This window comes from Chaetura pelagica, unplaced genomic scaffold (assembly GCF_000747805.2).
Source record: "Chaetura pelagica isolate M959 unplaced genomic scaffold, ChaPel_1.0 scaffold349, whole genome shotgun sequence".
Classification (NCBI taxonomy): Eukaryota; Metazoa; Chordata; class Aves; order Apodiformes; family Apodidae; genus Chaetura; species Chaetura pelagica.
In genome coordinates this window covers 163,974-188,841 of record NW_009954611.1, presented here as the reverse complement: position 1 = coordinate 188,841, position 24,868 = coordinate 163,974, and the positions used below count along the sequence as shown (strand labels likewise).

The following is a 24,868-nucleotide window of genomic DNA, read 5'->3' as shown; positions in this document are numbered from 1 at the left end:
TTGAGCACAGTGTACATTTTAAATTTTACTGGGCAAACCACTTTGCAATATCTTTAAAAACTTGCTTACCATGACATGTAGTGTCATGAGTGCTCGGGTTTTTTTTTATTAGGTGAATATTACTAGTGATGCTTTGCAGTTGCAGTTCATTGTCTGACTTGGGTTTTTTTCATATTGGTGAGTGACAGTAACAGAAAAGCAAGAGCCTCTACTTCTCTGGTAATTTGAGTTCTCACTGTGGACTGGAGCATTCAGAGGCAATGCCTAATGTGGTCAAATGACTGTAAGTAGAATAACTGTAATAATTGTCAATAGCAACCTGAATTTCTCTACTGGGGATTTACACTAGAGGGAAGAGCATATTCTAGGAACTCTACAAACAGTTGGATTAACAACTGTGGCCAAGAGTGTTAGGAAGGTTAGAGATGGTATAATGCTTTCTGAATCACAAAGCAATATGTCTTTCTCATGATTACAGAGCAGATTCAGAGCTCCTCTCTAAAGCACGTGCCTATACACCAAACCTACCTGTACAAAAGTTAATCCAGTCAGAAGTTTGATGACTTCTACCCCCCTCACATTTGTAAACTTGACAGGATTTTAAAAAAATTAAAATAAAAAAAAAATGTGGCCTTCCTAGAGTTTTTCCTCTAAAAGTGATTGCACTATATAAAACACACTGTACTTTGCCCAGCGCGGGCATTTCTTGTGCTGCTGCAATGCTTTGTATACCTGGAGTGCAGTGCACAGACTTGATGCTGGCACTCACATTCTGACCTACAAGCTGTTGCTTAAATGGATGTATACTGAGAAGTTTTCTAATGTTGCAAGATCTCCGTCAACTTCACTGCAATCTGTACTGTCCAACTATGTGAGTGGTCTGACTGAAAGAAAACCCTCCTGCTTACCAAAAAGGTAAAATTAAATAAAAGCTGCATGACCTGTTCTTTGAAGTGACTGGTAGTGGTTTTTTTACCTCCCACCACAAGTATTTTACAGTAAAATACAGGTGCACTTTGTGTGCATATCTGCCTGTCCTCAGGGTGTGGTGTCAGCTTTTCAGAGTGAAGGTGGCCAGTGTCCAGTTAGGAGGAGCTCTGTGCATTTGGGTTTTAAACCAACAGCTTGGTCTCTTGCATCCAGGCAGGGTTATGGGGGTTTATATGTATATAAAATTAAAATTATATCCTTTAAATCTGTGATTCTAGATACATATATATGGCCATGAGATTGAAAATGCATTTAAATTATATTTAAGAGCTTCACATTTCCAAACTATTCCAGACATGGACACTTTCCCCTTCATCCCCAAAGTAGCCTCAATTAAAATTAATTACCATTTTCTAAATGGTATTCTGGAGTTAGGAGAAAAAAGCAAAATCAGCTACAGGGAAGCAAGTAAGCAGTTAGCTAGTGAGTGGCTGAAGCATCATGTATCAAGTTGAAGATGTTCCCTAAATATGGTGCCTTGCCACTGCTCCGTGGCACTGAGGGTGCTCTGCATCCCTCTCCTGTGCTCCTCCTCCAGCTGTGAACAGCTGTGGGCTGTGACCACACACACGTTTCTGCCCTCTGGGCACGAGCTGCACAGACATGAAGGCAGCTAGTAAGGAGGGACAAGGGAAATGGCAGAATAAAGACACATCAGAATGTGTAAATTTGATTATGACCATCCATGTCTGCAAATACTTAGGTTTTTCTCTTACCCCTGTTTAGAGGACAGAAATAAATAATCCAACATTGAGAAATAAAGCAGGAAGTTAAAAAATGAATGTGAAAGAAAGCACACCATCAAGTTATGTAGTTTAAAACTTTACTGGCAAAACTTTTAGTACAAATAATTTAGGAGTTAAAAACAATGAAAGAAGCTTAAACGCTGGTATGCCATTGTATTCTGGTGTTTGACAACAGACCAAGACAGCGTTTACAATTTGCAGCAGGTTTTCTGAATGCTGTGAACACGGCAAGTCAAACTCCATTTTCCTCATTCAGTTGCCACAGCTCCTGGGGAGCTTGCAGAGCTCCTGCCAGCAAGAGGAACGAACACAGCTACTTCCCCTAATATTTTTCTATGAATAGCAATGCTACGAATTTCTTATGCAGAAAATAGCTAGAGAGTGGGAACACAGAACACTCAACAACATCCTGCTACTCCTTTTGTGGGAGTGGACAAGCTTTCTGTTTCTCCAGGCACTCCTGTACTTTCCGGCGTTTTGCGAGGGGAGGTGAAGCTGCCAGGGGCGGTGCAGCATTTTTGCGCTGAAACTGCTGGTATCTTGTAACAGTGGATACACCGTCCACAAACTTGGTCTTGTAGAGGACATTTGCATTGTTAAACATTCCATCCTTCAAGGACACCACAATAAACTAAAACAAACCAGAAAGCTTAAGGTAAAATCCAAACAAAGACTTTAAACAACACTGGAAAGGGCTTCTAAAAATAGGATTAATTTATTTTATTTGGCTAATATCTGCGTGGTAATTCTTCTCAAAAAATACTCTGGAAGTAACTGAAACCAACAGAATGTGCTAGGCAGGTTCACCCACAGGCCAGGCATTTTCTGCAGCTAACAGTATGGCTGTGCCCATATCCCAGCACATGGGCCACAACATGGAATGCTTGCTCATGGTTAATTGGTCACTGGAAAAGACGTTGCCACAGGTTTTAGAGGAAGGCAGGATCTATGTGTACGTATATGTGTGTGTATATATATATTATACGCTAAAGATACTGCTCAAATTACTTACAATATAAAATACACAATAACAAATGTTCCTGTCCCCTCTCAAAATGTGGGAAGATTATGTCCTATTACCAAACAGGCATAGGTACTGCCTTTCCCTCAGAATGGTAAGTTTCTTTAGTCTCACAGATTTTTTTAATGCATAAGACCACAGCGATAACAGAGATTCTTTCCACTAGCACCTGGCTTATTTCAGTGGGGTATTCTTCCCTATTACTACCTGTTTTTTAAACACTGCAGCAATGTGTTACATTAAAATCTGAAGTTTCACAGTTGCCATTATCATGAACATAACCTCCCACTGAAAGAAATACAACACACATCAATGGAACAACACACTTGAACAGCTGAGACTCTTCAGTGGCAGGCAGCATCTGTACAGAGCCAAGTACAAAATAGATGACTGCAACAGTTTCAAGATCATACCTGGGAGTGTCTGAAATGAGCATGAAGCATCTGCCCAATATTCTGGGTGTGAGAGAGATCAAGAGCTGCATCCACTTCATCCAAGATATAAATTGGGGCAGGTTTGAAGAGAAGCATGGATAAGATCAAGGACAAGGCCACCAATGATCTAATGCAGAGAACAAGAAAGTTAGGGTTTATCCTCTTGTTTGAGAGGCTTGGGCTGTTTGGTAGTAAGAAAATACTCTTTCAAAAGCAGATGCATGCTATGAATTATGAAGAGACAGAATGACAGCTTCTGCCACAACTTCTAATTTCAAACCTTTCTGCCAGATATGGCAAATGTTGCTCTTTTTACTGTAAGATCAGGCTAGTTGAGTGATGATATTTAAATCATGCTATTGCTTTTCCTATTTTCAATTCTAAGTTTTGCAGTGCTGTTTTTCCAAGTACAGTTCTTGAAGCATTCTGTCCCTCAGGATGTCTGTATCTTTGTCTCACCTCTTCCTAAAGTTTGTTTCTACTTTCCAATTTGTTAATTTTTCTAAACAAAGAAGCACATGCCCTACATGCCATCACCGGAGAAGAAAACTGTCATGCTGACACTGCTTTGACACAGGGGCAGAACTTGCCTGTCTAGATTTTTGAGATTACAACACATTTTTGACATCAACGGCTGAGGCATTTAATTGACCAGTTCCTCAGTACTCCCTAGAATTAAGTGCTGTTTTCTCACCACACAGTTAATTTTTGTCACTACTCCATGGAAGAAAATTCTGTTACCATGTCAAGCAACGCATTGCTGTAAGCTGAATTCCTCTTTGAGCTGAACTGAATTAATAATGCTTTCAATGTTAAGTCACTTGAGTTCCTGACCTGACTTAGGGAAAAGATAAAATTCTTGCTTTTCTAAACTCTTAATTAGGTAGGCCTATCAATGGAAAACAAATTAAAACCCCACAAAGTTCACCAACCTTTGTCCTCCGCTAAGTTCTGTTAAGTCTTCCTTCCAGGTCTCTCCTAGGGCAACTCTGAACTCCAGACCATCCAAGATACTTCGGGATTTAAAAGGTACTAGCATAGCTCTGGCTCCTGGTAGAAGCGTGGAGAAAATTGAACCAAAGTCTTCGTTCACCTAGAAGTCAGACCATGACAGACATATGTATGTGCTTTCAATCGAGCACAAACAACTCAGGTAAGCTGCACTACCCTCTAGGTACAATGTCCAGTTTAACCCAGTGACTCCTTATGTCTTGAAGATCAGCACATACTGCACAGTGAGCAAATACTAGTGTATGAAATCACTGTACTGAAAAGAGAAGGAACACCAAGGGATACATATGTAGGACACCTTACACTAAGCATTTTAGAAGGTTCAAACAAAAGCAATATTGGAACGCTTCTTCATGCTGTCAGCTAGGGAAACAACTAGGCCCTACGGCAGATTTACAAACTGGTAAATTGTAATTTCTTCAAATTAAAGGACTATTAAAAATCTAACCACTTTGTAAGAGGCACACACTTGGCATCCTCCCCACTCTGTTTTTTCTCAGGGTTACTTAAGCAATGTCCAGGTATTGGATGAGATCCAACTTTGTAAATGTAGATTAAAATTTCCTAGCATCAAGGAACACATGTGAGAATGCACTTATTCCACCACCAATTATGCTTTAAAATATAATTCACTCATTTTTGGCAAACAAGATTTTGTAATTAAAAGTTCCTGTTTTGACAGTGATATCTTCAGTACAGGCAGTAATGACTAAAACCAATGCTTTGTTAATGTGCAGTCTATCTTAGATATAGTTGATCTTCTCAAACTTAAAAAAGTACAGGTTCTCCTGGTACAGCAAAAAATAATGTATCAAGGGATTTCCACGTAGGAAGTGAAAATGTTACGCTTTTGTTATAGTACACAATATGACAGAACTAGCAGTAAGAGGGCAGAGTGGTTAGATACCATAAACAGATCAGCTGCTGCTCTGTTCCACTACTGCCTATCCCGTTAGTGATAAGAACAGTAGCCCAGGTCCACAATCCCACATTGTACAGGGCTACACAGAACTGAGAGTTTGTACCTTTGGTCAAATACTGACTTAAGCAAAAAAAAGAAAAATGGACGGTATCACTGTTTTGTCCAACTTCCATGTGACAGCATGGTTTTGGCATGTCAGGAACTTAACCTTGCTTAAGTTTTTGCAGGTGCTAAATGGGAATGGGTAAAGTAGTTTTGCAGGTTTAACTGTGACTTTACAATTCTCAGAGAATTTCTGTCTTACTCTCAAAAATGAGATGAACTAGGAGCAATGACATTATTGTTTTGTAATTTAAATACTGGGCAAGGGAGATGAGTTCCAGAAAGAGACCTTTTTTTTTTTTTTTTTTTTTTCCATGGGAATAGGCAAAACAGTAATACAAGATAAATCTGATACTCTGCTAAAATGTGAAGACTAGGTATCAAGTGTCATACCTTTTTCCAAGCAATATTTAAAGCTTCAGTTTTCTTATGGTCAAGCTCTTTAATAGCTGCAAGAATTTTTGTCTTGTCATTCTCGACAATTCTTTTTTTCTTCATTAAGTCGTTGTACTGGTGCAATGAGAAGAAAAGATTTATTTCCATGAACTGTGTGCTGAAATACATTTTAGTTTCACTGTCATTTTTGCAACCATGAAATAGCCATTAACCACGAGACTGAAATCCAGAGCGTTCATTTAACTGTATGCAGGACTTAACTTTTATAATATTACTTGCGAAGTAAAGCATTAAAATTTTCAACAGTTGACAAAGGAGATGACCCACATTAGTCTGAAAGTTCTTCCTCTTCAAGTTAAATCATTCCAATTTACCTTTCCAGAGAAGAAAGGATGCTTCTGGAGGCTGACAGGAAGAACAGGCTACTTCTAATTGTGAAACAGTACTAGAAAGCTGAAGTGTCAGTCACTGGACAGTTTTGAGACAATCCTTGAAAAGCCTCAAGATACAGCTAAATTTGACACAACTCTGAACACCTTCAAGCTATTAGGCTTCAAAGTGAACTAGTTTTTCATCTGCAATCTTTGGTAAAGTATATAATGCTCAGATCCTGTAATGAATACCACAAATCTTGTCTAATGTTGTTCCTGCCAGCTTTGGATGGACTGGGGTAGGGAGTAATTAAATTTATCATCATTCCAAGTCAAGATAATGCATAACCTAGAAATCTAGTGCACAAGTGAATTGTTAAAAAATATGGGATTAGTATAAAAGATCTAACAAAAGGTTTCCTGCTATCTAATGAAGAGCTAGTTATGGTTTTGGTGTATTCAGAAATAAAACATAGAGAAATTTAAAGCTATGTTATACATAATACCACATACACCACCTGCCCAATCTTTACATGTTAAAACATAGAATATGTTTACCCTCTCCTCTGTCTCAGCAAGCATAGTCATAGCTCTCATGTTCACATTCCTTCCCAGCTTCTCTTTTTTCTCCTGCATCATCTTCAGCTTCTGAACTGCTTCTTTAGGATTGTTAGATTTGAAGTCATAGGCTGTGTTTGGCTGACCAAATAACTGTTTTTCTGTAGCTATCCACTCATACTCTTTCAGCATTTTGGTCACCTGTAAACAAGAAGATATCTTGAGGTACTTTTTTCCTGCCTTCTAAAATGTGAATGAAAAAAAAATAATTATGAAAAAATCAATGCCCTGAAATTACAACATTCATTTTTCTATCCCAACACAGTACAGGTAAGTACCTTTACAATACTTCATGTGATTACCGAGACTGTAGATGAACCTAGATTTTAAGAGCACTTCCACATCACATTTATTTGGAACATGTGTTTCTACATCAAAAATAAGCTACTGTCACCAAATCTCAGGATTAGCTTCTTTAAGTAGTTACCTACTTTGTCCATACAGTCAGAATGTTCTCACTATGATCTACTAGTCTATAGTATAGTCTCTACTAGTCTATACCAATAAGCTCTGTTACAATCGACAGTTTCTACCCCCTCCTCCTGGGAAAAAACTTTCCATGTCAAGAGCTGCAAATATGACACTGCTTTTTAAGTAAAAAGGCTATTTCCTTTGCATGTCACAAGGGAAATAACCACTCTCGGTCACAAGATGCAAGGAAAAGGACAGTTCCAAAATACCTTGGCAGCGGCATCTGCAGCCTCTTGTTGATGTTTGCTGATGTTGTGTTCTAATTCTTTAACCTTAAGCTGTAATTCGTTATTTAGTTCTTTGCATTTTGCTATCTCTGCAGATCGGGCTTTAATTGCTTTATCCTGTAACAGAATTGCTTCCTTTTGCTTGGCCAGCTCCTTCTCTGATTTCTCTACAGATTCCTGAAAAAGAAACCAAATTACCACTTACTAGTTCTTTTAAAGTCTAGTGCTAGACAATTGTTAAAAAAGAAGGACACAACAAGGAAGGAGGAAAAAATTCATGCAGTAACAAGCCGAAAAAAACTACCCAGACTGAACATAATTGAGTTCTGGCAAGAGATACACGTTGTAATCTGAGCTTTAGAGAATCATATGTTTGGTAACATCAAAACAGATAAAGAAACACATTATTCACTTTTACCTTTGTCTTAGACACCTCAACTGCCATAGCATCAACTTGCTTATGGTAGGATTTGATTGCTTCATCTGCAGCTGCTATCTGTTGTTTACAGGAGTCGTGTTCCTGTTTTAGCTCTTCAAGTTCCAGAATTAAAGCTTCAACTTCCTACAGAAATGTTTTCAAATGTATTACACTTTAAATAGAAAGAACGAAGATTTTGACATAGAAAATGCTGTAGAAGTCTAACAGTACCCATCCTTCAGCAATGGGGCAAACTCCCAAAAAAACCCCAAACCAAACCATCAATGATTTCTATGTTAGGGACTACAGAATAATATAGTAAGTTCCAAAACTGTCTATTTTAAAACTTAAGGAGAATCAAACTTTCTGATTGCTGCAGCTGCTTTTAAGTGCTAAGCACTATTAAAATTGTCAACAAGGTTAAGCTTTACCTGCTGCTTTTCTTTCATTTTTTTGCTTGAAGCGTCTGCTTTTTGCTTGGCACTATCCAGTTTCTGCTGTGCATTTTTTAGTTCTTTTTCAGACTCTGCTGCTGCATTTTTCATTTTATGCTCTAATACCTTGTATTTATCTTCTGCTTTCTTTTGGCTCTCTTCACTTCTCTTCAATGTCTCTTCACACTCAGCTGAATTAAGAAGTACAGTACTGAGACTAGGCATTGTTCTTATGTTGACATTTACACCCTGAACTCCAACGGAAATAAATTAATCTTTTCTTCCAACAGAAAAAAGTGGTTCCAATGTTTGCTAGTTACTGAAAGCAGCTCTTTCAGTAACCGTTGTTACCAGTTATCGGTAGGGCAACCAGTCTATAAAATTAAGGGAAACAAGCTTCTATTTTTTTTTTTGCCTTTTTTGTTTTTTATTTTTACAAGGCAACTATATGCCAAATCATATGATAGAGAATTAATTAATCAGATAAGATATTAATAAGGTATCACCTACTCACTAGAATACTATGTCAACATGTGTGACTTCTGTCCGTTTTTTTTCTTGAAATGTTTTACTTATTGATACATTTTTTTCCTTTTACATTTTTCCTTAGCTATATGAACAGCACTTCTTGTTACTCAACCTATAATACTAACCTTAAATATCTACAAAAAGAGATCGCTTGGAAAAAACAAGGATTAAATCCATTGTTAAATTTCCCTGCAAAGTCGTTTCTCCTTTTACAATAAAGTACATAAAGCACTTTTTAAGAACATAACATTTACTACAAGTGAATGACCAACCTTATGTGAATCACCTCCATGCAAATGTACTGTGATTCTGTATTTGTTGCATATTCCAAAATATAAAGGTAGTATTTTCAAAGCTGAAAACATTTTTTCCTTCAGCAAAGATTCTGCTACTCAAACTCCAATAAGACATCTTACTCTCAGCAATCAGTTAAAAGATTAAAAACACATTTGTCACCAATGGTTTTCTTCAGGGCAAGCAGCTCTTCCTCTTGTTTGTGGTAAGCACTTTGGTGGAGCTTGGTTTGCAACAGCTCTACTTCCTCAGACTTCATCTCCCATTGCTGTTTCAGTTGCTGGTACCTTTGCAGACAACGACATACACTGGTATAACAAGGGCACTCACCACTTCCATTTGAAAGTTGAAATAAGTACAGAAAGAAACATGTCTATTCCCACTCTAGTGTGAGAGACAATGAAGACTGTAGGAAACATAAACTTAAATGCATGGAAATCTGATACAGTTTCTTTAAGAGCAACCATGAAGTTTTTAGGTATGTAAGTTACTGCGTATAACTCCTCGTTCTGAAGCTCCAATAAGGTATATTAAAAAGTAACAAAAGCAACACCTGGAATTTAAAAACAACTCAGAGCTCATGTTTTTCCAAACAGCAGCATGACAGATTCTTCCTTTTGGTCATACTTCTGCAAGTCTGTTACAACTCAAAACAATTTGAAAAATAAATCCAGTTGGTAGATAGCACATTACACAACACCACCTGCTTATGGAATTTTTAGAGAACTGACTAAACATATTTTTGTATTCCATCTTATACTTCAGCAACTGAGTAGCTGAAAATCAAATATACTTAAAATTATTATTTACATCCTTACAGTATACAGTAGTAGTACAGATACAGTAATATCACTGAAATACTCCCCTTTTGCTTGTTGATTGATGAGAGAGGGAGGAAGGGAATAATTTTCTGTAATTACATTCTCAACAAGCCCTGTGCCCTCCAAAAATACTTATTTATATTACATGTACTCAGTCACATAAGAGAGATGATAACTATTTTACAGGGCAAAACGTACTTTTCGGCAACACTCTTCAAGGTTGCGAGCTCCTTCTCGACAGTTTCCAGTTCAGACTCCTTTGTCTTGAGTTGTACTTCAATGTCTTTAATTTCTTGAAGTTTAGACAATATTGGTGCAGCCTGTGAGCAAGCACCTGTTCAGTGAAAAAACCAAAAGCAAAGTCAAGCTAACTGAAACTAGGAATGGATTCCCTAGTGGCAAACAGCAAACTTTACATGTTAATAATGAGAAATGTTGATGATTATTTCAGTTACCAAACAGAAGACTGCTAGGTGAAAGTTACAGCTCTGTGGAGAAAGACTTACCTTTTCTGTTACATAATTTAGTTCTGCAGACTTTGAGTACTTTGAATACTACATGTGCATTTCTTGTGAAATCAACTAATTTTCCCAATATATTAATTTACCTCAAATTTATTATTAATTACTTAAAAAAATGCTTGAATTCAAAGCATTTCTCTAAGAGGTTTTTATAGCCGAGTAAGATTTAAGTATTTAAAAGCTAAACTACTTTATGCAAATAGTTTGCCATTAATTTTTTTAATCTGATACATTTTATTTCAGCTCAAGACAAGTCTTTACTCTAGCAGATTGTATTATCCCCAGTATGAGTCTAAACAAAAAGTTTACTGTTCATTTTTATAAAAATAACAGAGTGGCAGACAAATCAACAGCCACACAATATTATTATATGAATAAAACCAGCACTTGCCTCCATGCAGAGTGCCCTGGGGGTCAAACACATCTCCATCAACTGTGACACTTCTTGTCATTATCCTTTTGTCAAAGGTCACTTTCTTAGCATTATCCATGTTATTACAGATCAGTGTTGTTCCAAAGACATATTCCATTGCTTTCTGCAGTTCAGGTTCATATCCAACCAGAGAAAGGGCTAAATGTGAGTTATCAGGACCAGCCTAAAAATCAAATTAAATGCAATTAGTATGCCTTAAGCTAAAATTTAAAAAATTTGTCTTTTGTCAACAAAAACTTTCTAAAAATTTAAAACCATTTCAAAGGGGAATAATTAATATCCATCTAAACATCACATCGCTGAGAGAATACAAAGGAAAAACATGAAAGCAAGATACCTTCAAACCCTATAGAAATTCATACTAGTATAACCACTAAGAAGCCCTAGTTTTTTAGCAAAGAAAACAAATTAAAAGCAAGCAAAATTCTGTAAGTAGTGTATTTGTTTACGTACCAAGGTTTGGGCCAACTTAACAATGTCTTGTCCAACACACCTGGCTGAAATTTTGTTCAGTGGAATGATTGTGTATCGACGCTTCAGTTCACCCTTCTCCAAAAGCTTTTTGCCAGTAACCTGAAACAAGAGTTACAAACCATGCCTGAATACATAGCTGATTTTGTAAAGACAGACAGTAGGGCACTGTAAGAGGGATACATTGTTGCCAGGAGCCATGCATGACTTTCTTGACCTAATTTAAGCATGTACATGGCTCCAAACCACCTCTTAAGCATTCACAGTGTTGTTCTGGTTGGAAATGCTTGCTAACCTGAGTTACATGATCTCAACATCCCAAGTTCTGTCGTAAAGCAATAAACATACCTCTGTGTCCACAATAACGTTATAGAGTTTCCCTCCAGCCACTGCTTCTAGGGCTTTTGCTTTGGATAGATCTTTCACAGTGATAAGAGATGCAACAAGGCCTTTCACATGGTTTGGATCCCAATTTTTTTCTGGATCTCTTAAAAATAAATTTAAATTACGATCATAAAATATTAGTTTCTCTCCTACCCATCTTAAAAAAATTACATTTAAAACCACCTACTTCTTATTATATTGATATATGAATTTCTAAAATCTATTAGGAAAAAAACCAAACACAACAAACCAAACCACAGAAAAATGTTTAAATTAAAAACTTCAGGGCATGAGACTTTCCAGTAGTCATTTCCAAGTCAGAAGAATGTCCTTCCTGATTTTGGTATAATTTGGTCACCTAATTTTCAACTGATCAATACTATGGGTTCTACTATGAGAACTGCTGTAGGAATATGTTCAGACTGACAATTACATAACCAAAAAAATCTGAGGATACACACATTTATTTCATTTGTGGAGACAAATACATTGTTGATCTCCGTGGAGCAAGTTACTCACAGTCCTCAAGCAGGACTCTGAAAAGTAATTATCAGATTTTTATAGTTTAGATCTTTGGATTCTATAGTTTCAGCTACTGTAGTTGAGTTATGGCTTGCAAACACCATCATACAAAACTTTTAATTTTCAGACATTTTATAAGACTGCAATTTAAGAATGACTGTATCACTTTGCCTGCTGTCCATTAATTCAATTAACATTTCCGGACTTTCTCCCTTCACTGGCATCACAGGTAAGATACTAATTTATTAAATGGCAGTAAAAGGAAAGCAACAGCTAAGCAATTAATAGAATTATCCTCTAAGTCTCATAAGCCACACATAAAATACCCCAAAAAACACTTTCAAATGTCCTTTATGATCACACTGAGGTCTTACTTGTACTCAAATTGTAGATGAGGAAACTTTGCCACTAAGCCTTCATACAGTTCTCTCAGTTGGCTGATCTCACGAGTCAATGCCTTCTTTTTTGCTAAAAGGGCTTCTTCTTTCTCTTCTTCAGAGTTGAACATAAAACAGTAAACATCAAGAGCACAGAAATGTATTAGCTTAAAAATCACAAGCAGGACTTGCCTTTCCTGGACCCATGCTGTCTGGGCCTGATCCCCTGGCTGTCCTGCACCTGTCACGTGAGCACACGCAAGATCTTCATGATTTTTCCTGGTATCAAGGTCAGGCTGATAGGCCTGTAGTTCCCCAGATCCTCCTCCCAGCCCTTTTGTAGCTGGGTGTCACATTAGCCACCCTTCAGTCATCTGGGACCTCCCCTGTTGACCAGGACTGTTGTTAATAATGGAGAGAGACTTAATGAGCTCCTCCACCAGCTCCCTCAGTACTCTTGGGTGGATCCCACCTGGCTCCATGGAGTTTTAAGTGTCCAGGTGCCATAGCAAGTCCTTAACTACTTCCTCCTGGATTACTGGGGGGTTGTTCTGCTCTCTGTCCTTATCTTCCAGCTCAGGAAGCTGAATACCCTGGGGGGGGCTGGTCTGACTATTAAAGATGGAGGCAAAGAAGGTACTAAGTACCTCAGCCTTTTCCTCATCCTTGGTTGCAATGTTCCCTTGCATCCAGTAAGGGATGGAGATTCTCCCTGGCTCTCTTTTTATCGTTGATGTATTTGTAAATATTTTTTTTTTGCTATCCCTTATGACAGTAGCCAAGCTGGACTCTAACTGGGCTTCTGCCTCTCCAGTTTTCTCTCTGTATGACCGAACAAGATTCCTGTACTCCTCTTGAGTTGCCTGCCCCTTCTTCCAAAGGTGGTTAACCCTCCTTTTTTTTTTTTTTTCCCCTAAGTCGCAGCAAAAGCTCCCTGTTCAGCCAGGTTGGTCATCTTCCCCTCTATTTAATCTTACAACACATGGGGACAGACTGTTCCTTTAAGCATTAAGATTTCCTTCTTGAAGAGCATCCAGCCTTCCTGGACCCCTTTGTCCTTCAGAACTGTCTCCCAAGGGACTCCCTCAACCAATGTCCTAAACAGGCTGAAGTCTGCCCTCAAGAAGTCATAGAATCATCCTGGTTGGAAGGGACCTTGAAGATCATAAAGTTCAACCATAACCTAAATACCCCTACCCATTCTGTTCTTAAATCATGTCACTAAGCACTACATATTTATTTTAAACATTTCCAGGGAAGGTGACTCTACCACCTCCTTAGAGGAGGTTTTGCTGACCCCTCTCCTTACTTCACTAAGAATCAAGAACTTCACCGTTTCATGGTTGCTAAGCCCAAGACAACCTCTGACCACTGCATCTGCCAACATTCCTGTTTGTAAACAGCAGGTCTAGAGAAGCACCTCCCCTGGCAGGTTCACCAGCTGTACCAGAAAGATATCTTACACACATTTGAGGAACCTTTTAGCCTGTCTACTCTCTGCTGTGTTGCATTTCTAGCAGATGCTCAGTAGGCTGAAAACCCCTACCAGAACAAGGGCTGGTATTTCCAAACTTCTGCCTGCCACTGTCTGCTTCCTCATCCTGGTTGGGTGCTCTACAACAGACTCCCAACAAGATATCCACCTTATTCATGTTCCCCATTACCCTTACTCATAAATGCTCAACCCTATTACCACTGCCCTCTACACAATCAAAACACACCCTAACATACAGAGCCACCCACTGCCTCTCCTTCCCTGCCTATCCCTTCTGAACAGCTTAGAGCAGCCATTGCAGCCTTCTAGTCATTACAACCATCATAATAACAAACATGCAAAGAAAAAGTTTAAAATCTAATGTTTTTCTCTGAATGTCATTCTGGAATACCAACATACAACTTGAGTAGCTTTTGCAACAAATGTTCCATGGAATGAGATGAGCTTTTAAGAAGTGTAGACAAAAACAGGAAGGAATACGGAAGTGGGCCACTTTATCCATCTACCACTGGGTCTGGCTGAGATGTGCTAAACTTTCCCCATAGCAGCCCATAGAATGCTCTGCTTTGTATTTCTAGACAATGGTGTTGATAATACAACAGTGTTCTGGCTATTGCTGGGCAGTGCTCCCACAGTATCCAGGCTATCCCTTCAACTCCTGCTTCAAAAGCCAGTAGGCTGGGGGTGGGCAAGAGGCTGGGAGGGCACAGAGCCAAGACAGCTGAGCCAAGTGATATTATTCCATGCTGTGGGATGACTAATGAAAGTGTGTCCTGGTTTTAGCCAGGATAGAAACAATTTCCTTTCTAGTCATTTTACTTTTCAGTTAAGTCTCTTCTAAGTAGCCACACTTGCTGAAATTCACGGCATCTTTTCAGGCAGTGTCTGCTCCTAAGACTTACAAAGCTCAATGTTTTAGTTACAGCTGGAGAATGACATGCAGAACCAATGCTGCTGCTTGGATCTGAGAAAACCTCTCATGCTGTTCATTTAATCGCCTGCCCAGCATTAGCCCATGACAAGATGATTTACAAATCACATCTATATTCACCTTTTGAGGGAAGGCACAAAATTAACAGAACCTTTAGAGCAGAATGTAGCCAACATGCAGAGTCTGTACCACAGTAATTCCCCAGGCAACCCTATTTTTTTGGAACATCTGGGGAACTTGGTGTGATGACTCAAAAGACACCAGCATGGAGGGTGGGGTGGAGACACCACAGCCAGGCTCTGTGGTAAACCTGAAGGTACTATGGAACTGGTAAGCTGCACATTTGGACACAGCATGGCTAAACTTTCAAATAACATGGGGATCTGAAAGTCCCCTAGACCTGACAAGTCATATATTTGATACCCTTGGCCAAAAATCTGTCACTCTTTTGACAAATGACTGTGATTTAGTGTCTTTTGCTCATTATAATCTCATTTTAACACTAAAACATAACTCCATCCCAAAAGCCACCCACCTCTCAAGGGATGACCACGTCCCAATGAGCACATGCCCTGAATTTTCTCTAGTCTATACCTTTAACAGCAAGAGAATTTTACATCAATCATGACAAAGGTCTGTATGTCTAGAGTCCCTCAAGCTCCACCTGTAAGACAAGAACCCCATAAAAATGGCCGAAGAGGGCAGGAATGTCAGAAAAGATAACATCACCAGGCCTTTGCCAGGACTGCCCTTGACTCTGGGATCAGTCGACAGGCCTAGCCTCTCTTCCCCCAAAGGGAGGCCTGAACACTCAGTTATGCTGAGATCACACTGGGAAACTTAGAAACCTTCTTAGAATTCCCTCTTTCCTTTATTTTTCCTTATTTTTTATTTTCTCTTTCTTTCTTATCACTTCACACATTAGTAGCCAGGCTTGGTATTTGCACCTGCTTTGTAGTCAGCTAGTTTATCACCAGCAAGCCAAAGAACTTGTGTACCTGTTGCCTCAATAAATCGCAGTGTTGTTTGACTTGGCCAGAGTGTTGTCCCTGAATGTGGACCAAAGCTCTTGAGTGTGGCTGTGCTAGTTCAGGCAGGGTGTGGCTGGGCAGGGGGTGTGATGTTAGCAGTGCATCTGGACCCACAGGAGTCCAACAGAGGTGTTGGGTGCCACCAGACCACTCACACTGATTGGGGCATCACTCAGAAACTAATCTCAGACACTCCCAGTCCCTCCGATATCTGAGGACTGGCTGGAACACCACAGGGTCTAGTTCCTGCCAAATTATTTTAGCCCTTTTGTAGCACGACACATCATGTGAAGAAGTGCTCAGCAGTAAACGCTAAGAGAAAGGAGGAAGGGAGGGGGTATTCATTAAGATGTTTGTTTTCTAGACCAGCCACAATATGTACTGAGGCCCTACTTCTGAGGTCTGGACATCACCTGCCAATGGGAAGCAGAGAGTAAATGTTTTTGTTTTCCTTTGCTTCTGTGTCTGACAGAGCCAGCTCCAGCCTCCTCCAAGTCAGACACAAAGCTGGCCAAGGTCAAGCCCTCCAGTGATGGTAGAAGCTCCTCTGGGAATAACATATTTGAGAAGGGGAGAAAACAGCTGCACAACAACTGGGGAGAGGGATGAGAATATATGACAGAAAAAAGTCTGCAGTCACCAAAGTCAATGAAAGAGGGGGCAGGTGTTCCAGGAGCTGGAGCAGGGATTCTCCTGCAGTGTCTGGAGAAGACCACAGTGAAGCAGGCTGTCTTCCTGCAGCCCACGGAGGAGCAGATATCTGCCTGCCGCCTGTGGAGGACCCACACTGGAGCATGTAGATACACCCAAAAGAAGCTGGGAAGCTGAGAAGAGTCCGTGCTGGAGCAGGTGCCTGGCAGGACTACTGACTGCGAGGACCCACTCTAGAGCAGTAAATGACAACTGCAGTCTATGGATAGTACTCATGTTGGATACATTTGTGAAGGACTGTCTTCCATGGTTGAGACCCTATACTGAAGCACAGGAACAGCATGAGGTGGCAGTGGAAGAAGCAAGGCATAATAAACTGACCATAGACCCTATTCCCCCCTGCACTGCTTGGGGGGAGGAAGTAGAGAAGATCAGACTGAAGTTAGGCCCAGGAAGAAGGGTGGGGCAGAGGTGTTTTAAGGTTTGCTGCTATTTCTCACCATGCTACTGTGATGTAATTGGTAATAATTTCCCCAAGTTGAGGCTCTTTTGCCTATGATAGTACTTGGTGAGTAATCCCCCTGTCCTTCTCTTCACTCGAGAGGCTTTTATCATTTTTTCTCTGCCCTGTCAAGCTGAGGAGGTGGAGTAATAGAGCAGCTGGGTGGGCACCTACCAGCCAGCCAAGGTTAACCCACCACACTCCTATGTTCTTTTTTAGATTCCCCCCAAATAATGCACCAGGATGCTGTACAGACCTTCATAGTTCAGCTTCTTCATTTGGTCCTCTAGTTTTTCTTTTGCTTTTCTGACAACTTCAAGTGCTCCTTGGTCTTTCTTGTAGTTACCATCCATCTTTTTAACATCAGCTTGTTTTTTCTTTAATTCTTGTTGTGCATAATTCAACTTCATTTGAGCCTGTAGGAGCAAGAAAATACAGAAAGAGAAAATGTTCAAAGATGTTCTGCAAGTGCAGATTTACATTTGTACTAGCAAGGTGCTCATATAACTTGTACAATTTCCACTGGTTCCAGAAATACCCAAACACAGCCTTGGCTTTTCGAAGTAAGAGCACAGGTGACTTGGAAATAAAACCATAAATTATGTATTTGGGTACAATAACTCATAGTAGCACATGAATAGAGTCTGGGAAGAAAAAAGGTAAAATAACAAGGAACACAGCTGTCCGTTTTATTTTCCCCAAAAGAGCTTTTTTTCAGATGAATGAGCAAGGAGCACTTTCCACTTTGAAAAGGTAGCTTCCATGTGAGAACTACCCCAGCAGTTTTCCTATCTTAAGACAAAAGAAGTGGCGTGTTTCAGTCATGTGACTATCACACAATTTAACTGAGGAAAAAACAGTTTCTTCTCAATTCTTCTCCATTCACAGTTTCAGGCATCTTTATGTAGATCTCATTAAGTTTTACTGTACAAATCCCTATAATATGAATGCATATCATGGACAGCCATCTTAATTTCTTCCTATCCAATATCATCAGTCATTGGGAGTACTTTGAGTCCTACTTTATGTCTCAAATGCCAGATTCTAAACTTCCTCACAGCAATGTTAAAGCTCTTCTGTATTTCTTTACATCTATGCAAATATAACGTTATTTTTTAATGACCTGTTTTATCAAAAAGTCACCTTAACACATCTGCCAACTTGTAAAATACCTTGCATAGCTGTTCTGCAAATCTTTTCACTGACCTTTCAAGAGTGTGTCATATGGTTCTCAGAAGAAGCAGGAAGGTTGGTCTGAGAAAGGCAAAGCTTTTATTCTTACCTGTTTGGCCTCTGTGACTGCTTTGCTGATTTCATTTTTGCAGGTCATCATTTGTCCAGCAAGAGTAGCTTCTTCCCCATCATCATTGCTGGACAAGCCAGCAGACAAAGCATTAAAATGCTGTTGTGCTGCAGTTAAAACAGCTGCATCTTTTTCACTTGCTTCCTGTAAAGCTTTTAGTTCTTCCTCCATCTTCTTTACTTCTTTCTCTTTTGACACTAATGCCTTAGAATCCTTCAGCAAAACAAAGAACAAAAGCCAAAACAAAGAAGAGAGAATCTGAGTCCCATTAACTTTAAATTCACGTTGTTTAGATGAGGAGCTATGAGTAGTTTCATCAGCTACATTTCTATGACCCTTTGTGAGATTTTGTGATCCTACAATTTGTCTTTGCGAATTTCAACTTGCCCCATGAGTGTGCACTGAAGATCTACAAAAGATGGAATATGGGAAGAGATTACAACTGCCCAAGAACTAGGAGAAATAGTTCTTTCTTCCCAGTATCTTAAATGTAAATTATTCTTCAGTGCTCCTCTTGCATAAAGAAACCATCAACTGTCACAATTATGCAAAGCAGAATTTCTTCTTTAATTTTAATAGTATATTAAATACTTTTTAAAGCTAGAGAGCATAATACCTTTTAAAGCTAGAAGGAATCTCTCCTGAGCTTAGCAGAAGTTTGGCAACCATAAAGAGTAGAACTTCCTTCATGTATGCATCACATTTGTTTCTAATAGGAACCTAGTACCTCTGCCAAACTGAACAATGCCCTTACCATTTGTTTCTGCTTTCCTGATATAATTCTTGCCAATCAAAGGATTTTTCTTACCATAACAGGTAAGAAAAAAAGCTGACCCTCTCAATCTGAATTAATTTAGTGTTTAAAGAAAATGGTATTAAAAGGTCTTACCTCCTGCATACTTTTTACCAGTTCTTCATACTTATTCTCTTCAATTTTCAAGTTTTGCTTCTTGAGATCAAGGGCACTTTGTGCTTTAGTATTAACTCTCTGAATTTCTGAAAGTGCATCTTCCAGTGAACGGAGTGTACCATGCACTTCCTACAATCAGAAAGAAAGGAAATTTAATTTAGCCTAAGAAAATGGTACAGTATTTGTAATATTTTTCTTCACAATCACATGTAGAAAATATAATTATCTAATCTAGCAGGCAGTTAGACTCCAATGCAAACAGATGAGAACATCACTTCCTGCTCAAATCCAAACTAACTTGAAGCCACTTCTGAAGCCCCAAGCCATCCCATATCGTGGGACACCGTCTCTGTACAAAAGCTGCATTTAGGCATTCAAGGAACCTGTGGTCCATCCTGTATTTAACCAGATTTACTGTTCCCAAAACCAAGGTCAGTACTGACTTTTGTTGAACAGGAGTTTTCTACTTGAAGTCTATTTTTTTGGAGGCATTAGCAAAAAGGGAGGAAAGAACCCATCTCTGGCAAAACTTCTAATTTCATGCACAGAGTAGTAACAGCAGGGTAAACAGTTTCTATTCTTCAGTTATTACTCCTTTACGGTGACTGGAAACAAAGAATTTTGAAAAAAATGAAAACTTTCAATGAATGTCTTAGGCAATGGCTAAGAATGACAATGTATAATTTAAACAGCCCAACAAAAGAAGATAAAAATTCAAAGGTGTATTATCTGTAAAAATAATTTCCTTCTCATAAAATTCCTTGTATTCAGAAGTTCACAAGTATGAATCTGTGCTGACTTACCTTATCCTTTTCCTTTTCCAGCTCTGCTATTTCTTCATTAAGTTGTTTCACTTTATTTTCATTTTCTGCCCTTGATTCACAAAGCTTCTCTAAATTAGCCTGCATTTCCCTTGATACTTCAGCAGAGGACACCTTTGTCTCCTCAGCCAGAAAAAACTGGTAAGCTATACAGAGGTGGCTTAAATGTTCTATTGCCCGTACTACTTTCTGGTATTCTAGAAAAGATGATCGATCCTGAAATGACAAATTTAAATTAAAAACTCAAAAATTTGATGGAAAAAAAATATAAAGTAGGACTGTTACGGACATTTTCTAAGAACTTCTAACATTATTGTTTGTGGATAAGGAAGGATTTTCCATGCTAAGTAATATATTTGGTATTGTACACTGCAAGCCTCCATAGGAAAATCTTAGATAAAAACTTCTACAATTAATTATACAGCAGAAATATTACTTGACACAAGGTGGGTATTTTTTAGAACTAAGGTATGTATTTATCTTCTATTTATATCTAGTTTTTTTTCTTCTCCTTACATTCCCCCCTAGGATTTCCTGGAACTCCTGAATGACACATTTTCTGTATTTCAGAGAACTGTATCATAGAAACATAGAATGGGTTGGGTTGGAAGCGACCTTAAAGATCATCAGGTTCCAACCTCCCTGCATCAGCAGGGACTCCTCCCACTAGACTAGGTTGCTCCAAGCCCCATCCAACCTAGCCTTGAACACTTTCAGGGAGGGGACTTCCACAACCACCCTGGGCAACTTATGCCAGTGTACCACTACCCTCATGGTGAAAAAAAAATTTCTCCTTTAAAAGATTCTACAAAGCTTGAAACCATGATATTGTTTCAGCCACCATGTACAAATTCTGAGTAGCTGAAAGTATTTTTTCAGTACTTTAAGGGTCCTGTCACTCTACTTTTTCCATACCTCTATCAGTTTCTGTAAAGTTGGAGTGATCTCTTCATCCAAGACCTGAAAACACCAAATAGAATATTTATATAAAGATTTCTTAAAGTCTCACACTTCTAAGGATAAATACCTAGTTCTAGGTGCAGAAATGAAATACTCTACAAGCTAAGGACCACACAACACATTCACATTCAGTTGTATTTAATAAGTATAAAAGAAGCTATACTTTCCAACTTGTAGTACCGTTTGAATTTCTCTTAGTTTGGCTTCCTTCTTCTCTATGGTTTTCTGGACAGCTGTTTTCTTGCATTCATACATCCTAGTACCAGCTGCTTCTTCAATCATAGCTAAAATCTAAAATAAAGCAATGCCACAAAAATTGTATGTTCCCATTATGCTGTTGGATAGGTTCAACACAGAACGGAGTTCCCTCATATACCTTTTTCTCCCCACTCCTTGCCCCAATATTTATTTCTGTTATTCAAAACAAATCTGTAAAACTTCAGACAAAAAACTCCCACAACTTTCGTACCTCTGGTGGCTTCATATTTAGAATTTTGGTAATTCGTCCCTGGAGACAGAAAGATGAAAAAAGAACAGTCATTGTGTACCTTGCAGTACTAAAAAACCAAATAAAACCAAAACTCCTAACCCAAAACCACCCACTTATTTCTATATTTTTTATGATAAGCTCAAACATTTTTTTTTTATTTTTTTGGCTAATCTATTTTACTCAATTGTTGTTAGTCACTTTTTCAGGGAGTAAGCTTGAAATGGCCCCTATATCTTAAGCTCACCCTCCACATTCCTAATTACACCTTGAAAGAGTATTGTGTGCATTTTGTTCTAGTCTTACCAGGTCGCTGATGTTGAATAAGCTCTTGATCAGAAACCAGCTTTTTTTGAGATTTAGCTCATGTGTAACTAGGGGAAAGAAGAGTATGTGCAAAATTGCCATTCTCTTCCTACCCTGCAATCTGGGACAGTTTCATTTGAACTGTAAATGCTGGTCTGATTTATGATTCCTTGCAAACACTTCAGGAACTTGTCTAGCCCCTCTGTTGATGTTTATTCTCTATTGGTTAGCTCTATCCTTTGTTAATTGTGACTTAAGAAAGCAGGTATATCAACTTTATTCAAAATTCTGTCTAATTTGGAACACACATAATAGGAAAGAAAATATCTGGGGGTTTTGTTTAGCGTAATACTAAAAGCAACACCTATGTTAAAGGGAAAGAGGGAAATAAAATAGGAATTTGTTTTAGAAAACCTTTGATACATGCGTTTTAGGGTCAAACTATGCTGTGATGAAAAACCTAACTATTAATTTAAGAAGTTGCTTTCCTCTAATTAGGAAATCACATGTTCTCCCACTATGTATCCTGCTTCATGTTTAGTGCAACTTCATAGAAAGTTTTGGGTTGGAAGGAACCTGTTAAAGATAATCTAATTCCAACTGCCTGCATGGGCTAGGACACCTGCCACTAGACCACATTGCTCCACGTCCCATCCAACTTGAACTTGAACACTTCCAGGGAGTGAGCATCCAAAGCATCTATTCTTTTTGGATTTTATAAAGATGTGCACAATACCTGCATGATGAGGAAGTGAGGGTTATTGACATTGAGTCCAACAGAACAGAAGAGATCCTGCACACGACTATTGGTAGCATTCACACCGTTGATAAGATACTTATTTCTACCTCCAATGACAATCTGGAGAAGGAAAAGAAACAGAAGAAACAACTTTAGGTGATTAGAAATAGACCTGACAGCATAACATAAACTACAGTAAAGAAAAAAAATATCTGAGCAAATCCCATGTATTGTATCTTTGCATACACGTACATATGCATACTATATAGAATATCAAATATTTGGTGTGAAGAGACACTTAAAATACCTAAATAAAACATAAGATCAGTCAGAGGGCAATATTGACAAGAAAATTTCAGAACTCCACAACCTGTTACATTTTATTTTTTTAAGGGGGGAAAAATCTTTATCGGAAAGATAAAAGTTCCTTTGTTCTTGGAGACCTAATATCTCACAGTTCAAACATCAAGAGGAAAATATGCAAGCAGAAGAAAAAGCCACAAAACAGAAAATTATTACTTGCTTTAGGAACATTATTTCATTATTATTATGTTTCTGTTCAAGTCTGTAGAAAATGTTATTGATATAATACATTTAACAACATTAATTTTTCAAGTAATTAATTTTTTTTTCTAGGGTTTGTGTTACTAACTACACTGTAGAAGTGTTGCCTCAGTTGCAAAAACTCAGACATTAAAAACTGGGGGGGGTTTCCCCTCAAAAAGTGACTCTGTTGAGCATGATAAAAATCTATGTAGGCTGCTGAGCAATTTAGATATTAAAAACTCACCTGCCTAGTGATGGTGATCTCATCATTAGCTTCAAAACCGAGAGGGCTCATTTTCTTGTCAGAATTATCAAAGGTAATAGACACAGATGCTCTAGTAATTCCAGCCTGCCCATTCTTATAAACTAGGTCATGCAAGTTGGAAGCTCTAACCTAAATCCATGGAACAGATAAATACATTTTTAAAAGAAATTCATTACACAGCTTCAGTGCCCTATGTTTTTGAGAAAAGGATGAAAAAAATGCAGATCTAGCTGTACACTTGAAGAATTCCTGTGGAATTTCTCTACAATTACATGGTTGGGGAGGCACCCACCAAAAAAATCTCTGAAGACAGATTCAAACTAATGTCACAGTATACATTTTTTTGTGTGTAACAGCAAGGTGATATATCATCTATTAAATACCAGGCATTGTACAAAAAGCAGCTTCTTTTTTTTTTCTGATGTTGGCCAAATGTTAAGACCCAATCACAAAGTGAAGAGGTTTATTACAAATAAACAGGTTAGTACCTTTAGCTGCAAAATATCTCCAACTTAATGCTGTTACCTTTTGAGTATTTTCAGTTTAACATTCAAAAATGCATACTTTGAGCTACTGTAGTATACTGATGAAACTGTAATTCAATCTTAATGTAAAAATCAGCAAGAATGGCAGAGACCCAGTTTTATGTAATGAAAAATCCCAATAAATTATTTTTTTGATAGAAGGACCCATTTGGGTGCTTCAAGAGAGTAACATGAAATGTTGCTGACAGAAGAATAAATGCACCCTCTCTCTTTACCTGTGTCAGATTGGTGATTCCCAACAGGAAACAGATTGAGTCCAAGATATTAGACTTGCCACTACCATTCAAACCAGTAATAGCATTGAACAATGGGTCAAAGTCACAAACTTCTGTCCTCTGAGCATAGGATTTAAAGCCTTCAAGGACAATTGATTTAATGTACATCTTCTCTATATCCCTCAAACACCAGGCAGTGCTGATGAACGAAGAAAGGTATCTGGATTAATCCTACATATTTCAAAAAAGAAGAAAAAGAAACAAATCATACTGCATGCTTAATAAACAGTTAAATGTGTGAGAAAATGGAAAAAACACGTCTCTTGCAATAAAAAGATTAGGCACATATAAATAAACAGAAAAATCTAAGTAGACCACAGATCCAGGAAGCATCCCAAGAATTACTTGCACTTCAGCTGTTTTCAAGCAACGCGAATTGGCACAAGGCTCATCACAACCCTGCTTTCTCACAAAGCTGGCCTTGAGACAGCGAGAGAAAGAGAAGGGCCCAGATCCCCAGCGGCCGGAGAGTCTCTCTTTTCAACCTGCAGCACCGCAGCCTCCTCAGCCCCACAGCACCGGAGGTCTGCCCTGACACCCAGGAACACAACAGCCCCGGCTCTGAGGCGCTGTCAGCACAGCCCCTGCC

The 24,868-nt window shown here is 38.6% G+C and overlaps 1 protein-coding gene across 1 annotated transcript; it reads right to left on the bottom strand.

Moving 5' to 3' along the window:
• Positions 1–2,148: 2,148 nt before the first annotated feature.
• SMC2 (structural maintenance of chromosomes 2) lies at positions 2,149–24,387 on the bottom strand. The gene is made up of 24 exons (XM_010005463.1): positions 24,220–24,387; positions 23,439–23,588; positions 22,646–22,768; positions 21,586–21,624; positions 21,297–21,407; positions 21,072–21,116; positions 20,139–20,372; positions 19,315–19,464; positions 18,405–18,638; positions 17,379–17,538; positions 12,510–12,627; positions 11,578–11,716; positions 11,212–11,331; positions 10,717–10,921; positions 10,003–10,138; positions 9,146–9,270; positions 8,159–8,352; positions 7,728–7,871; positions 7,292–7,486; positions 6,552–6,752; positions 5,620–5,736; positions 4,124–4,284; positions 3,171–3,318; positions 2,149–2,367 (listed from the first exon to the last, which is right to left on the bottom strand). Exons 1-24 carry the CDS (start codon positions 24,385–24,387, stop codon positions 2,149–2,151), a joined length of 3,636 nt encoding a protein of 1,211 aa, XP_010003765.1.
• Between the last annotated feature and the right edge of the window lie 481 nt (positions 24,388–24,868).

Excerpts from the sequence above, each read along its gene's own strand:
- SMC2 (XM_010005463.1), bottom strand. The coding sequence starts at position 24,387 with ATGTACATTAAATCAATTGTCCTTGAAGGCTTTAAATCCTATGCTCAG. Across the intron at positions 11,332-11,577 it reads ACGTTATTGTGGACACAGAG|GTTACTGGCAAAAAGCTTTT; the intron begins GTATGTTTATTG and ends CTCTTGTTTCAG. Across the intron at positions 3,319-4,123 it reads GAACTTAGCGGAGGACAAAG|ATCATTGGTGGCCTTGTCCT; the intron begins GTTGGTGAACTT and ends TCTCTGCATTAG.